At 38.4% G+C, this 16,963-nt stretch overlaps 3 protein-coding genes and 1 non-coding gene across 4 annotated transcripts; 3 read left to right on the top strand and 1 right to left on the bottom strand.

The window, feature by feature from the left end:
- Positions 1 to 3,405: 3,405 nt before the first annotated feature.
- On the top strand, positions 3,406 to 3,846 carry LOC138870918 (uncharacterized). The gene has a single exon (XM_070148760.1). The coding sequence runs from the start codon at positions 3,406 to 3,408 to the stop codon at positions 3,844 to 3,846; it is 441 nt and encodes a 146-aa protein (XP_070004861.1).
- A 10,825-nt stretch (positions 3,847 to 14,671) lies between these two features.
- LOC138870917 (uncharacterized) lies at positions 14,672 to 15,790 on the bottom strand. Its single transcript, XM_070148759.1, has 2 exons — positions 15,547 to 15,790; positions 14,672 to 15,498 (listed from the first exon to the last, which is right to left on the bottom strand). Exons 1-2 carry the CDS (start codon positions 15,788 to 15,790, stop codon positions 14,672 to 14,674), a joined length of 1,071 nt encoding a protein of 356 aa, XP_070004860.1.
- On the top strand, positions 15,452 to 15,556 carry LOC138872256 (small nucleolar RNA R71). The gene has a single exon (XR_011400723.1). It is a non-coding gene; the product is annotated as a small nucleolar RNA R71 (small nucleolar RNA).
- Positions 15,791 to 15,814: 24 nt separating the features above from the next.
- LOC138870916 (uncharacterized) lies at positions 15,815 to 16,733 on the top strand. Its single transcript, XM_070148758.1, has 2 exons — positions 15,815 to 15,875; positions 16,342 to 16,733. The coding sequence occupies exons 1-2, from the start codon at positions 15,815 to 15,817 to the stop codon at positions 16,731 to 16,733; spliced, it is 453 nt and encodes a 150-aa protein (XP_070004859.1).
- The last annotated feature ends 230 nt before the right edge of the window (positions 16,734 to 16,963 follow it).

Raw genomic sequence — 16,963 nt, 5'->3', positions numbered from 1 at the left:
GAAAGTGTGTAACAGAGATTTGGTGTAAAGTTTAGATGGCTACTTACGAGTGCAATGATGATTTTCCAATCATATTCTTTTTAATTACGTGGTTCAGGGCAGCTTGAGCGGAGTTGTTCCACTTGCTATCTCCACCCACAAATATATTAGATAATTCTGCTTATTAAAGCTTAGATAGATGTTAGAAATTTACTTAGCATTTTCTCGTATTGGACTTTCAATCCAGATCTCAAATGATTTTTATTTGTTTTTATTGACCAATATGCAGAGGTGCAATCAAGTTTTGAAACTTATGAGTTTGAGATTTTAATCTTTTTAAATTATTGACTTTTAAATAAGTATTAAAAAAAGGAAATACACTCTTTGTCCGATGGGCACCAATTTTGGCCCATACTTTTGCTTCTAACCTAGATTGGCTCAGGTTGTACATAACCTGACGAACCTTTTTATCCTTTAGCCCACGTTAATATCCCCACTATTTTAATTTCTCCGGGGAAACTAAACTCTTACACCCTTCTTAGCTAGCCTCTTTGAAGGCAAAGGCGGCTCGACGATTTTGGTGGCCTAAAGCCAAACTATATTGAGGCCTCTTAAATATATTTGATAAATTTCACACAATAATGAGAAACAAAAGAACGTAGTCTTTTGATCTATGAATCAACGAAAAATTAGAATTGAAGAAGTTAAATATACCTAGCTAATGAGAGAAAACATTTACTGTTATTAACTCACTCATCTATACAACCTCAACCAAATTAAAAAATATTAAACTTTGAAATATATTTTTAATAATTATTTTAAAAATTATATGTTATATATAATAATAGAGTATAATACTTTTTGGGGCCTTTTGTAACTGGTAATCTAAGACAATGGCTTCACTAGCCTTATCCTTCGGCCGCCCCTATTTGAAGGACGCAAATCTGGTTCATATAATTTTTTGTAACAATCCTTAAATATATAAAAGTTTCGAGACACACTAACTATAGAACTAAATTATTACTATTTTTATTATTTTTATCTTGCCTATAGTGAAATATATATATATATATAAAATTAGAGAAATATTAATAATTTTAATATTATTAATTGTTAAAAGTAAGTAAAATAAGATATTAGTTAAGTCAAAAAAAGGGAAAAACAAAAAAGAATAAGGAAGCACGTGACCAAGCCTTAACCCTTTTAAGGCAAAGGAGTAAACAAAGGGCTTTAAGATTAAACAGAAAAGAACATTGTTCTGTTCACGCAAGGCACGCAGGCAACGGAAATAAAATTCTAGGGTTCTTTACAAATCATAAATTCTTGAACTCAGGTATATAAAATTTTCTATTGTCAATTATTCTATAGTAGTAATAGGTAAGAATTGAATAGTTAATTCCCTTCTTTCTTTGTATCAATAGTAAATTTCATATTTAGGTGAGAAACTTTAAAATTGATTAAAATGCACTGGTTGTTGTAGAATCAATTATTTTGACGGGTATAAATTGGACTGGGGTCTGCGTCTTAGCTCAATGAGTTTTGAGATGAGTTGATATAATCGTTTACTAAAGTGGTTTAACTCATAAAAGCACGCATACAAGGTGCTTGATGAATTGCTTAACATAGTTTATATTTACTTAATTGAAGCGAGTGAGTACCTATTAACTTAGAATTGTTCTACCAAAAGTTTAGATGATTTATTATGATATATGTGCATAAATTTTCAGATTTTTGTGTTATTCTTATATGCTATTTTCATGTTGAAAATTTATGAAGAAGCAAGAATCTTTAGAAATACTTTTACATATTTATTTCACTCTTATGCCATGCTTTATATTTAAGGATACCAGCATGAGCACATACATGATGTTCTATAAAGAAAAGATTTAGACTTGAAAGTCACAAGAAGAAGTTTTAGAAAGAAAAGATTTTTGGGAGTATCCTTTATTCTGAGAAGGGGCCATCGTCCAGGCCGAGGGTCATGCCCAAGGCGTTGGCTTCCTGAAACTACTTGTACCAAAGTAGGGAGCACACGAGCCGAGGGTCTCGTTGCTGAGAATTTACTTAGCCATGCTAAGGTATGATACATGAGCGCTGAGAACCATGAAGCGAGTGACACCTCATGGATTGGGCCTATTCGATCAGGTTGGGATCGAACCCGTGCCGATCACACGGTGACTGGGATAGAACTAAGTCAGGATAGTTGGAACTCCCAAAGTATAAAGTGAAGTATATTCTTTTAAGAAAGAAAAAGAAAAGAATTTCTTTTAGAATATTCATAAACTGCTATTATGCAATAATTTAGAATTATTCTTATAAGCTTTATGTTTTACATGCATTTAGAACCTTTACTCATAATGTATATGTTATTAAAGTTTTGCCCCCTGTTGTTGAGACTCACTGAGTACAATAGATGGTACTGACATTGTCTTTTGGGAACTGTTGGCCCAAGTAAAGGTTAGTTTTGAAGACTGACAAAGGAACTCAGGATGAACCAGGTCCATCCCTCATGTGTACAAAAACGGGCAGATTCGAGCATGTGGATTGCACGTGAAGGAGATAAGTTTAACTTGGTGTATTTAATATCTCCTGATTGAAAAGGTTGCATAATTGATAAGGAGAAGGACTCCTTAATCAAAGAGAACACTATCCAAGATAGGGAAGGAGTTAGAAGTTGAAATCAACTAGAACTCTTCCACCAAGGAAGAGTTGCATAAGAACTCTAATTATTTCTTCATCTACTAACTCTATAAATTGCAAGATGTTCTCACATTATAAGTGTTGCACAAAAACGCAGAAGTTAAACGTGAATTGAGAGCAAAATAGCAAGGCTTTTTGCAAGCAGTTCGTGTGTGATTCAAGTGTGAAAACCTGAAACTACATGAACCAGATTGAAGAACCAGCTCCATAAAGAGTTTTATGTGTTTTTCTTTATTTCTAGTTCAATTGTAGAAGGTGTTTTCATATTGTACCTTTCAACTTTTATAGAAGCAATTGTAATAGGTATTTTGAGTATTCAAGTTAGAGTTAACTTGAAGTTGTCGCAACAGTTAGAGGTTGGTTGCTACAACGGGATTAGAGGTAATCCTTAGGTTTACAAAGAATTTTGTAAATACTGTTTTAGCTCAGTAATTTAGTGAAGTGTTGGGGAAAATCTTACTGAGTAGTAGGTCGTGGTTTTTTTACCTTTTGAGCCGGGTGTTTTTCACAAAAAAATACTTGTGTTCTTTACTTTTTATATTTATTATTCCGCAATAGTAGTAGTTGGAACACATAGAAGAACCAGGTCCTTCCATAAACAGTTTAAGCAAAAAATTGGTCACCACACAAATCACCCCCTTCTTGTGTGGTATTGACATATAAAATATCAATTGGTATCAGAGCAGGTTATCCTTGAAGAGGCTAAAACTTTAGGAATAGATCAAGATGAGCGCACCACCTGGAAACTGGGAAGGGCAATCCACTGATAGGCCTCCACTCTTTAATGGCCACTACTACTCTTGGTGGAAAAATAGGATGAGAGATCACATCATCGGAGAAGACTATCAGCTATGGGACATTATCACTGATGGTCCCCTAGCTACCATGAAGAAGAATTTTGAAGGAGTAGATGTGCCAAAAACAAGAGCTGACTGCAATGCTGGGGACTTGAGGAAATGGGAAAAGAATGCTAAAGTGAAGAAGTGGCTTGTGTGTGGACTTGGTCCCGACGAGTATAGTAGAATTTACAGTTGTACCACTGCTAAGGAAATCTGGGATACTTTGCAAGTGGCTCATGAAGGAACACCTCAAGTGAAGAGGTCTAGAGGAACACTGCTATATTCTCAATATGAGAATTTCACTATGGAGGAAAGAGAAACCATCTAGGAGATGTATACAAGGTTCACTATACTGACAAATGAACTTAAGTCTCTTGGAAGGGTTATTCTTGAAGAGGACAAAGTTGAGAAAATTTTGACAAGGGTTCTGCCAGTCCTTTGGAAAAGCAAAATCACTGCCATTCAGGAATCAAAGAACATTTCCACTCTTAAGTTGGATGAGCTAATTGGAAATCTCACTGCCTATGAACTTAGAAGGTAAACCATAAAGATGGATGCACCCAAGAAAGAAAAGAGCCTGGCATTCAGAATCACTGAAGGTGCTGATCTAGAGGAGGATGAAATGACCATGATCACAAAGGACTTCATGAAGTACCTAATGAGAGGAAAGGGTCCTTCCAGAAGTGAAAGCTACAACAAACCAAGGGTTCCTGAAAAACAAACCAATGAGGGGTGTTACAAGTGTGGGAAGACTGATCACCACATCAAAACTTGTCCTCAATGGGAAATTGAATGGAAGAAGGAAAGAGCTGAACGAAGAAACAGGAAGAAGGAACAGGTTCAACCCAAGAAGAACAAAGGATCAAAAAAGGCTATGGTTGTTGCCTGGGGAGAAAACTTAGATGAGGACTTAGAGGGTGAAGATGGATATGAATAAGCACTTATGGCAATTGGAGAATCTGATGAGGAATCTGAGGTAAGTATAATTCATCTCAAAGACAAGATTAAATTTTTGTCTAAATAAAGGCTATTTGAGTTACTCCTGGATTTCATTGATGAATCTGAGGATCTAAATAATGAAAAGGAATAGCTGTCTAAGGAGTGCGTGATTTTGAAAGCTAAGTGCAAAAATCTGGAACTTAGGGCTAGTGAAAGTGAAAGTAAAAATACTGAGTTAAAGAACCAGGTTCATGAACTTGACACCACTATCCTAGAGCTTAGATCTGAAAATCTAAAATTGAAATTAGGAACTGGTAAAAAGTAAACTGATCACACACAACTCACTTTAGAAGAAAATGTAGGAAAAATGAAAGATGAGTTATACAAAAGAGATGAGAAAATAAGAGTCCTTAAGGAGGATCTAAATAAGGTTAAGCACGAGCTAGACAGAACCTGTAAATGGAATAGGTCCTCCGATACACTTTCATGGCTACATGAACACCATAGTAGTAATAAGAGAGGACTTGGCTATGGGACCCCTGTACCTAAGTGGGATCCCAAAAGCAAGTACCTCACACTTCCTGAGAACATAATTTGCACACACTGTGGTAAAACTGGTCACTATAAATCTAAATGTATTGCAAAAGAAAAGGCTAGTCAAAAGAATAAAGAATTTGTTCAAGGGAAAAATAGGCTGCCAGGTTGGGTTAAAAAGAATCTGATTCATCCTTTTGCCTATAGAAAGGGACCCAAACTAGTTTGGGTTCCTAAGACTAACCACTGATTTCCTTTTGCGAGTCCAAGTGAAGGGGAGCAGCCAAATATGGTACATGGATAGTGGCTGCTCAAAGCATATGACAGGAAGCAAGAACCAGTTCCTTTCACTTGAGGACCTCAAAGGAGGTAATGTCTCCTTTGGAAATAGGAAGAAAGGTGAGATCATTGGGGTTGGAAAGGTAGGTAAGACTAATTCTCACTCTATTGAGAATGCTACTTGATAGATGGCCTAAAATACAGCCTAATAAGACAATCACTATTGTGTGATAGAGGTAACTTGGTATCATTCACCTCTACCAAATGTTTTATGATTAATCTTACCACTAACAAGATTGTTTTGCAGGGAAAAAAAGTAAACAATACATACATTGTAGATTTGTCCACACTTTCAGAAAAAAAACTCACTTGCTCAAGTGTGTTGGACAATGATCCCCTCCTTTGGCACAAGAGACTTGGACATGCAAGTCTGAGTGAACTCAACAAATTAGTCTCCAAGGATCTGGTGATAGGGCTGCCTAACATCAAGTTCAAAGAATACAAAGTTTGTGAGGCTTGTGCAAGGGAGAAACATGTAAGATCCTCTTTAAATGCAAGAAAGTGGTAAGCACCACCAGAACGATGGAACTGGTCCATATAGATCTCTGTGGTCCCATGAGAACATTAAGTAGAGGTGGTAAAGATATGTTATGGTGCTTGTTGATGATTACTCTAGGTTTTCTTGGACATTATTTTTAACATTTAAAGATGAAGCATTTGACATGTTTACTTCTTTTGTTAGAAAAACTCAAAAACAACTAGGTAATCAACTTGCATCAATTAGGTCTGATCATGGCACTGAATTTGAAAATGCTAAGTTTGCTGAATTTTTGCATGCTACATCATAAATAGTTGCATGACTAGACCTCTTGTTAAGAAGATTCCATATGAGTCACTTAAAAGGAGAAAGCTAAATATATCTCATCTTAGGGCATTTAGATGCAAGTGCTTTGTGCATAATAATGGCAAAGACTCCCTAGGTAAGTATGATCCCAGAAGTGATGAGGGAGTATTCTCGGGATATTCTTCACATAGTAAAGCTTATAAAATATACAATAAAGGAACTATATGTGTAGAAAAAATGTATATGTTATTTTTTTTAAAACTAACATTCTTTCTGAGAGGCAGGAACAAGATAATGAAGAGATTGGGCTGATAAGAAATTCAAATGGTGAAACCACAGTCCAGCCTGAAGATGCATCACTGGAAGGAACAGGTGATGGCAAGTCCTTCCACCCAGGGCAACATGACAGGGGCAACTGACTAGAGAGGAACTTATCCTCAAACCTCGAGGGAACCTGTCCATGAACCTATTCCTCAGTAACAAAACCAGGAAGGAACATCTAAAGAAATTGACACTCCTATTGCAACATCCACAAAATTGGATATAGATGAACCTGGTTCATCTGTTGATCAAAAGTTGTATAGGGGAATGATTGGTTCTCTTTTGTATCTTACTGCTAGCAGACCTGGCATTCTTTTCAGTGTAGGGCTTTGTGCTTGATTTTAAGCAAATCCAAAGGAATCCCACTTGGCTGCTGTCAAGAGAATATTGAGATACTTGAAAGGCACTATTGACCTTTGCCTTTGGTATCCAAAAGGTAGTAACTTTAACCTAGTGAGATATGTTGACGCTGACTATGCAGGTTTCCTTGTGGATAGGAAGAGCACCTCAGGTATGACAGACTTCCTTGGTTCATATCGTGTCATGGGCTACTAAAAGGCAAAATTCAGTGGCCTTATCTACTGCTGAAACTGAGTACTTTGCTGCTGCTTCATGATTGTGCTCAATTGTTGTGGATCAAGCAGCAGTTGATGGATTTTGGTCTTGAAGTTGGTTACATCCCTATTTTCTGTCATAACACTAGTGCTATTGGTATGACTAAGAATCCGGTTCATCATAAGAGAACTAAGCACATAGATGTTAGACACCATTTTTTGGGACAACTATGAGAAAGACTTGATCACTGTGGAGTTTTGTGCTACTGACAAGCAAATTGCTGACATCTTTACAAAAGCCTTAAGTAGAGATCACTTTGAGAGGAACAGGTTGGAATTAGGGATGATTAAGATCACCTAAAAGGACCAGTTCAAGGTTAAACGAAAAACTGAAAAAAAAACTGAAAAAAATATATTTGGTTAGAAAGTCTGTAAATTGTGTATAGTTAGATTAAATCTTGCTCAGTCTCATACTTTCCATAGTATACTCTTGTGCCATGTGTTAAAATAACTCATTAATCTCTAATGATATTTTCTCTATTTTGGAAAATTTAGACTTATACAAGAGAATTATCAGTGAAGAACCTGGTTCATCAAGATAACACGGTATGTTTTCTACACTCTACATAAGTTGAAATAACTCTATTTGGATCATGAGCAGAGTCCTACCATATACAAAAGTTCTTGTGAACTTATCCGTTGTAAGTGAACAGGTTACGTTCAAGACTCCTGACCGTATTAAACTACCTAGATTCTTTTAAGTCTGCTACTCAGGGGGAAAAAAGTGGTTCTTCCGAAATTGAACAGGTATCTTCTGATTCTAAAGTTTCTCCTGAGACAATTTCTAAAGTTGCTGCAGATTTGGAAACTAGATTTGTAGGATTTATAGTAGGTGTTGAGACTACAGAATCTGGAGAAGTTGGTGGTAAAAATGAAAAAGAAAAAAAGGAGAGCAAGGGTGCTAGGAGTATTGTGAGGGGAAAGAGGACAAGAGTGGCTGATTTTTCACCCACTCCTATGAGTTTAACCAAAGACGCATGTGAAATGGTTGTTTGGAGAGATAAACCTGGTTCATCTGTAGAGGAAACCCTCGCAAGACCTGCAAAAGAAAGTGACTGAAATCTATAATCCAGCTTCTTGATAGAGTTATTAATGGTACCAAAACTCATATCATTCCCTATGGCTTCATTCTCACAACCGTACTTGCACATTTCAATGTATCTATGAAAAGGTGGGAGGTTAGTACAAGCATGGATCATTTTTGGGTTAATACTCTTCTTGATTGCGATATGAAGTCAATGTCACTCCTAAAGAACCTAGTTCATACAAAAAGGTACCAGTGAATAGCAAGGTCAGAGCCTTGGTGCAAGAAAGTGGGGATAAGGATGCTGAGATTGAAAGGCCGAAGAAGAGGTTGGTTGAGATGGAGACTAAGAGAGGTGCTCTCAGAACTAAGCTGGCAAGAGAAAAAGAGAAGAATGATGGCATTTTTCAAGGTATGCTGAAACTCCTCCAAGTTAAAAACCAAGCACCTGGTTCTTTTCAGCCTTAAGCCTCCTAGCCTAGTGTAGATTAACCAATGACCCAGTTCGGGATTTTTTGTTTCTTTTGCTCATGTTTTCAGTATTTTTATTTCTTCTCATGCTTTGTGGTAGAATCTTATCAATCATCAATGAAATTCACTGTCTTTTGCTCTAACTATTTGTTTATATTTTTTTTATGGTTAAAATTATTACCTTGATCTATGATGATTAATCCATGATTACATTTGAAGTAGCCTCAGTGGCCATGAGTAAGCTTTAAAATCTGGTTATCTCACATTTTTTATGCAACTTTTCGATGATGCTAAAAGGGGGAAAAGGTTGTGCTTTAAACAAGTGATGTTTATAACCTAATGTACCTGGTCTTTGATGATAAGTGATAAAAAGGGAAAATGTTTCTAACATTGTCTTGATGTTGAGCTGAGTTGAAACAGGGCCTAAGCTTATGAAAAGCACAGAGTTTGTCATCATCAAAAAGGGGGAATTTGTTGGCCCAAGTAAAGGGTAGTTTTGAAGACTGACAAAGGAACTCAGGATGAACCAGGTCCATCCCTCAGGTGCACCAAAACGGGCAGATTCGAGCATGTGGTTGTACGTGAAGGAGATAAGCTTAACTTGGTGTATTTAATATCTCCTCATCAAAAAGGTTGTATAATTAATAAGGAGAAGGACTCCTTAATCAAAGAGAACACTATCCAAGATAAGGAAGGAGTTAGAAGTTGAAATCAACTAGAACTCTTCCACCAAGGAAGAGTTGCATCAGAACTCTAGTTATTTCTTCATCTACTAACTCTATTAATTGCAGGATGTTCTCACATTACAAGTGTTGCACAAAAACGCAGAAGTTAAACGTGAATTGAGAGCAAAATAGTAAGGCTTTTTGCAAGCAGTTCGTGTGTGATTCAAGTGTGCAAACCTGAAGCTACATGAACCAGATTGAAGAACCAACTCCATAAAGAGTTTTATGTGTCTTTCTTTATTTCTAGTTCAATTGTAGTAGGTTTTTTCATATTGTACCTTTCATCTTTCATAGAAGCAATTGTAATAGGTATTTTGAGTATTCAAGTTAGAGTTAACTTGAAGTTGTCGCAACAGTTAGAGGCTGGTTGCTACAACGGTATTAGAGGTAATCCTTAGGTTTACAAAGAGTTTTGTAAATGCTGTTTTGGCTCAGTAATTTAGTGAAATGTTGGGGAAAATCCTACTGAGTAGTAGGTCGTGGTTTTTTCACCTTTTGAGCCGGGTGTTTTCCACGTAAAAATACTTGTGTTCTTTACTTTCTATATTTATTTTTCCGCAACAGTAGTAGTTGGAACACATAGAAGAACTAGGTCCTTCCATAAACAGGTTAAGTGAAAAATTGGTCACCACACAAATCACCCCCCTTCTTGTGTAGTATTGACGTATAAAATATCAGGAACCTACGTTGGTCTGTGGTACAATGTAGGAACCGGATTTGCAGGCGAGCGAGCTACGAGTTAGGACTTCCTTCTCTTCCAGTACTATTGGTGAGCTCTGCTTTTGTTCGTGGAGTATTCCTTAGAGTCATCTTTATTTAGTTATTTCTTTGTTAGTTAGAGAATTGGCCAGAAATTCTCATGTCCTGAGTAGTGCACCAGTTTATTAGTAGAGGCTTCATATACATAGTCGTTGGATTAAGATTCAGATGTTTTTGATAATAACTTAGCAGTATTTCATTGGTTACTATAAATAATGTTTTGGAGTTGATTTATTTAAATGTTTAAATTAATCAAAAGTATTTGGTTAGAGTATTGCCTTGTTGCATATAAAGTTTGGAGTTATAATAGATGTGATAAACAGAGATGGTTCGCTCGGTCATGTTTAGTGATCGAGTGCCGGTCCCGACTTGTTCAGGAAATGGGTCGTGACAAACATGGTATCAGAGCCTCAGGTTTATGGAGTCCTAGGGGTCTATGAAGCCGTGTTAGTAGAGTCTTGTTTATGGGTATAAAGCGTGCCATACTTATAAATAGGAGGCTGCAAGCATTTAGGAAAAATCTCATTTTGTCATACTTTAGATCGTGCAGTAGATCCTACCTCTAAGAAATTATCTAATGTATTCGTTTTTCCAAAACTCGCAGAAATGGCTCATACTTGCAACTCTGACACCGACACTCAGGATTCTGCTCAAGAAACTATTGCTACCATTGCGGATCAAGGTAGAACCAAGAAGGTTTTAACTCAGAAAAGGAAGGGTAGATCCACAAAAAGGGTCCAAGTACCTCGAGCGTGAAGAAGGGGTGGATAATGATGAGCAAGTACCTCAGGATCCAGTGCCTCCCCCAACAGCAGCTTCGGCTTAGACAACTATATACCCAGAGGTAGGTCAGATGTTTAATGCAGTCAATAGCGCTATGGAGATGTTTAAAGCCTTCATGGCCAACTAGAACGAGATAAGAGATGAGATTCCACCTCAATCAAATAGACAGAACAATTATGAGTCCTCAAGAGTGAATGAATTTTTGAAGTTGAATCCTCCAGTGTTTCTATAGTTGATGAAGATCCAATGTTGTGGCTGGAGGGTGTCAGGAAAGCCCTCCGAGTGATAAAAGCATTTAATGATGAAGCTGTAGAGCTGGTTGCTTACCAGCTTAGAGATATGGCTGGCGCTTGGTTTGAGATGTGGGAAAAGGAAAGAGACGAAGATGATGGTCCGCCTACTTGGGAAGAATTTGAAGACGCCTTCATGACTAACTTTATCCTAGAAGAGGATAGAGAAGCTAAGGCTACAGAGTTCGAACAACTTAAGCAAGGGAATAAAAGTATGCAAGAGTACTACATGGAATTCATAAGGTTAGCTAAGCATGCTCCTCACATGGTTAAGATAGAAAAAACAAAGATTTGCAGGTTTGTTAGCGGTTTAGCTTACCACATTAAGGATACGACATCAGCTGCAGCGATAGGGATGACAGCCTTCTCCTCTGTTGTGGGATTTGCCAAGAACTTAGAAAAAGATAGACAACATAGGAGAGAAGAAAAAGTGCATAACAAGAAAGCCCGGACAGCGGGCAGGTTTAATGGTACGTTCAGCGGAGGTAGAAGGGATTCCTCTAATAAGGAGTCATTAGCACCAGCTCAGTCCAGTCATCAGTCAAGTGGTAGGTCTTCCTTCAGACGTACTCAGAGTTATGGAAATCAGTCTCGCCAGAATCAGAATATTAGGACATCATCCTCACAAAGCCAGAGTCATGCTGAGCAACATTCACACCAACAAGGTCTTTGTGGAACATGTAAGCGGCAACATTCAGGTCAGTGCAAGCTCGGTTTTCATGGTTGCCATCATTGCGGAGACATTGGTCATATAAAGGCCAACTACCCAAAGTTGAGACGTAATTTCAGTGGGGGATCAACTCGTCCTTCTAGTTCCTCAGCTACTGCAGTTGCACCACCTCAGGCTCGTGGTTCTCATGATCAGACCAGAAGTTATTACAAGTATACTTCTAGTCTGCTCACATAATGATTATGATATAATGGATCCAGGTTCAACGTTTTCATATGTGACTACATAATTTGCAATTAACATCGGACTAGAACTTGAACAACTTAGTGAGCCATTCCTAGTATCTACTCCAGTTGGCGAGTCAGTGAAAGTCACTAGAGTCTATAGAGGTTGTATAGTTTCAGTCCAAGGTCGCAACACCAAAGCCGATCTCATAGAGTTAGAAATGGTGGATTTTGATGTGATCATGGGTATGGACTGGTTGTCTTCCTGCTATGCCATGTTAGATTATCATGCCAAGATAGTCAGGTTCCAATTTCCAAATGAAGAAGTCTTAGAGTGGAAGGGTAGTTCATCATCGCTTGTAGGTAAGTTTATTTCTTATCTTAAGGCACAACGAGTGATCGGTAAGGGGTGTCTCGCCTATTTGGCTCACATTATTAATCCAGAATCAGAATCACCAACTCTTCAGTCAGTGCCAGTTGTTCAAGAATTTCCAGAAGTTTTCCTAGATAACCTTCACGGACTTCCTCCCGAAAGAATCATAGACTTCGGCATTGATCTCATGCCAGGCACTCAGCCCATATCTATACCTCCTTATAGGATGGCTCCAGCAGAACTTAATGAGTTGAGAGAACAGTTGAAAGACCTTGTTGACAAGGGTTTCATCAGACCGAGTGTTTCACCGTGGGGGTGCCCCGGTCCTGTTTGTCAAGAAGAAAGATGGGTCTCTCAGAATGTGCGTCGACTATCGACAGTTGAATAAAGTTACCATTAAGACAAGTACCCACTGCCAATAATTGATGATTTATTTGATCAACTTTAGAGTGCAAAGTACTTTTCAAAAATAGACTTAAGGTAGGGGTACCATCAGTTGAGAATCAGGGAAGAAGATATACCTAAAACAGCCTTTCGGATATTGATGTCGCAATTTTTCAATAGCTCGAGCCACCTTCTCTGTCTCAAATTTAATTCTTTTTGCTTGAAAATGTACTAGAGGCTTTTGTGATCTGTAAACACTTCAGAATGCTCACCATAAAGGTAGTGTCACCATATCTTTAATACAAACACCACAGCTGCAAGTTTCAAGTCGTATGTGGGATAGTTCTTTTCATGATTCTTTAACTGCCTGGAAGCATAAGCAATAACTTTTCCATTTTGCATAAGAACACAACCAAGACCAACTCTGGAGGCATCACAATATACTGTGAACCCACCCAAACCTGTCGGCAAGGTTAACACAGGTGCAGTGGTCAACCTCTTCTTTAACTCTTGAAAACTCTGCTCACAAGTGTCTGACCATTGGAACTTAACTGCTTTCTAAGTCAACTTAGTTAATTGAGTTGCAGGTGAGGAAAACCCCTCTACAAACCTTCTATAGTAGCCAGCTAACCCCAAGAAACTCCTGATTTCGGTTGGCATTGTCAGCCTAGGCTAGTTCTTGACTGCTTCTGTCTTCTAAGGGTCTACTTTTATTCCTTCACTAGATACCACGTGGCCTAAGAATGCCACTGACTGCAACTAGAACTCACATTTTGAAAACTTGGCATAAAGCTAATTCTCCTTCAAGGTCTGCAAGGCTATTCTGAGGTGTTCTGCATGATCTTCCTTGCTCTTAGAGTACACCAAAATATCGTCTATAAACACAATAATAAAGGTATCCAGGAATGGCTTGAAAACTCTATTCATGAGGTCCATGAATGCAGCTGGAGCGTTTGTCAACCCGAAGGACATCACTAGAAATTCATAGTGCCTCGATGAATAGAAGTGGGAAGTGGTCCTTGCGAGTTGCTTTGTTGAGCCGTCTATAATAAATGCAGACTCTCCATCCCGTAACAGTGCGATTAGGAATTATTTCATTCTTCTCGTTCTCAACTACAGTCATTCCTCCCTTTTTGGGCACACATTGAACTGGGCTTACCCAGTTTCTATCAGAAATAGGAAAAATGATACATGCATCGAGCAACTTGATTACTTCCTTTTTCTCCACCTCTTTCATAATGAGATTTAATCTTCTTTGTTGCTCCATACTGGGGCAATGTCCGTCCTTTAAAAAGATTTTATGCATGTAAAACGATGGACTAATACCTTTGATTTTAGCTATAGTCCACCCAATGGCCTTTTTATGCTCGCGGAGTACTCTAGGCAATTTTTATTCCTGAGTGTTGGTCAAGCTGGACGAAATAATCACTGGCAATGTCTCAGAGTTTCCCAAATAAGCATAGCTTAGATGCGCTGGAAGTGGCTTAAGTTCTAGCTTCGGAGCTTCTTCAATAGATGGCTTAGGAAGGGTCAGAGTGATAGGCCTGTCCAACTCTTCAAATTTTCTAAACCCCTGGACATAATTACAGGACATATCAAGTACTTGCTCAATTTCTCCCTTCAATTCATCTTTACTATCTTCTTCATCCCCAATCAAAGCTCGTTCAAGGGGATCTATAGGGCTCATGTAAGGCACTAATGATGTAGCATCACTTTCAACCACAGAGATAATGGATAGATCTTCATAGTGGGCTGGTAACTTGAGTGCTTTATAAATATTGAATACCTCCACTCGATCACCCACTCTCATTGTCATCCTTCTTTCACAAACATTGGTAATAGCTCGGCCCATGGCTAAGAATGGACGCCCAAAAATAAATGGGACTTCTTAATCAGACTCATAATCCAAGATAATGAAATCAGCCTGGAATATTGAAAGAACCCACTTGAACTAACACATCTTCAATCACTCCCTTAGGATGAGCATGGGAGCAATCAGCTAACTGTAAGATAATTGTTGTTGGGCGTGCCTCACCCAACCCCAACTGTCTGAACACAGATAGCGGCATCAAATTGATGCTCGCTCCAAGATCACATAAAGTTCGCCCAACAGCATATTTAGCAATCGAGATTTGGATAGTGAAACTACCCGGATCCTTCAATTTTTTAGGTAACTTGCCCTGAATTCTTGAACTGCACTCCTCAGTGAGTGCCACAGTTTCGAACTCGGTTAGCCTCATTTTATTTTTCACAATGTCCTTGATATATTTTACATATTGGTTTGTTTGGCCCCTATTTGAATTACCCACAAAGCAGATAGACTCTGGGTTAGCGAGGCATATGTCTCTCGTGTGACCCTCTCCACATATTTCACAAAACACTTGAACTTGTTGTACCAATTGTGCTTGTTTCTTGTTGATAATCAAGGTCATCTGATTGACTTGGCTGGTTAGTGTAGAAATCTGCATTAATAATGCTGAGAAGACATCTAACTCAAGAACTCCTACAGACTTTTGCACTGTGTATCTGCCCATCTCTCCTTGCCAATCCGGATTGCTTTTGGAGAATTTGTTCAATAATGCATATATCTCGTCAAAGCTTTTCTCCAGCACCTGACCTCCACCTGCAATATCTACCACAATCTTTATTTCAGGATGTAGCCCTTTTATGAAAGTGTGAGCTAACACTTCGTTCGTCTGATTGTGATGAGGACAGTCTCTGAGTAGCCCCTTGAACCTTTCCCAAGCTGAGTATAAAGATTCCCCTACTTTCTATTTGAAGGTAACTATCTCACTTTTGATCTTTGTAGTTTTGCCTGAAGGGAAGAACCTCGCCAGAAATTTTCTTGCCAAATCATTCCATGATGTAATAGAATTAGCTGGTTCTGCCTTTAGCCATCGCTTAGCTTCGCCCAAAAGAGAGAATGGAAATAGTGTGAGCCTCACATAATCTGGAGTGACTCCGTTAGTGATATAAGTATCACTAATCTCCAAGAAGTTCAGAATATGCTGTTGTGGATCCTCGTGTGGAAGACCCATAAACTACCCGTTTGCATGAAGTAGATGGATCATGCTCTATTTCAGCTCAAAGTGCCTAGTGATTTGGGGCTTCACAATACTGGAGGTGACACTAGCAATGCTGGACATCGCTACCTCCTAAACAACCATGTGTTGCTCCTCTGCCATGTCCACAGGAAATTGAACAAGTGCTTGAATATTATTCGTGTCCCTTGCTTCCCTCAACCACCTATGAAATGTTATTTCAGGTTCAGGATCAAAGCCTTGAAGTTGGTCCTGGCTTCTGACCCTGCGCATTCAATCAAAGTTCCTGATATCCGAGCAACAATCAAGTAACGTTAGACTCGATGAAATAAACAATTTAAGCAAAAACTAGAAAGTAGTTAGTATTCAAGTCCCCGGCAACAGCGCCAAAAACTTGTTGCTTCCAAACGTACACGCAAGTATACATGATCGACAAGTAATATTATGATAAGTTGAGTGTCGAACCCACAGAGACTTGTATAAACTACTCACTAAATCACTAAAATTGGTATTCAATCCAGCTAAAATCAAAGTCCAATAATGTGAAGGAGGTATAACTGCTTATGCCTTAGCGCAATCCTCCCTAGTTGCGCATGTTAAGGCTAAGCAAGACGAAGATCCGTACTTAGTGAAGTTAAAAGAAGGAGTCAGAAACAAAGAAATCACTGCTTTCACTCTAGGAAGTGACAGAGTTTTGAAGTTGAATGATCGATTATATGTGTCTGATGTAGATGGTCTTAGGAAGGCCATAATGGAGGAAGCTCATAGTTCGAGGTACTCTATCCACCCAGGTGCTACCAAAATGTATCTAGATTTGAAAGAGTTGTATTGGTGGAAAGGCATGAAGAAACAAGTAGCAGATCATATGGCTAAATGTTTGAATTGCCAACAAGTCAATGTCGAGCATCAGAGACCTGGTGGCCTAGCCCAAGATATATAGATACCACAGTGGAAGTGGGAGATGATTAATATGGATTTTGTAGTAGGTCTACCTCGCACATACCGTAAACATGATTCAATTTGGGTTATTGTAGACCGACTGACAAAGTCCACGCATTTCCTACCAGTAAAGACGACAGATTTTGCAGAGCAGTATGCACAGTTGTACATTAAAGAAATAGTCCGATTGCATGGTACTCCAGTTTCAATCATATCTGACAGAGGCTCTCA

The sequence above is a fragment of the Nicotiana sylvestris genome, chromosome 6 (genome assembly GCF_000393655.2).
Source record: "Nicotiana sylvestris chromosome 6, ASM39365v2, whole genome shotgun sequence".
NCBI lineage: Eukaryota > Viridiplantae > Streptophyta > Magnoliopsida > Solanales > Solanaceae > Nicotiana > Nicotiana sylvestris.
This window is presented reverse-complemented; position numbering and strand designations above follow the sequence as displayed.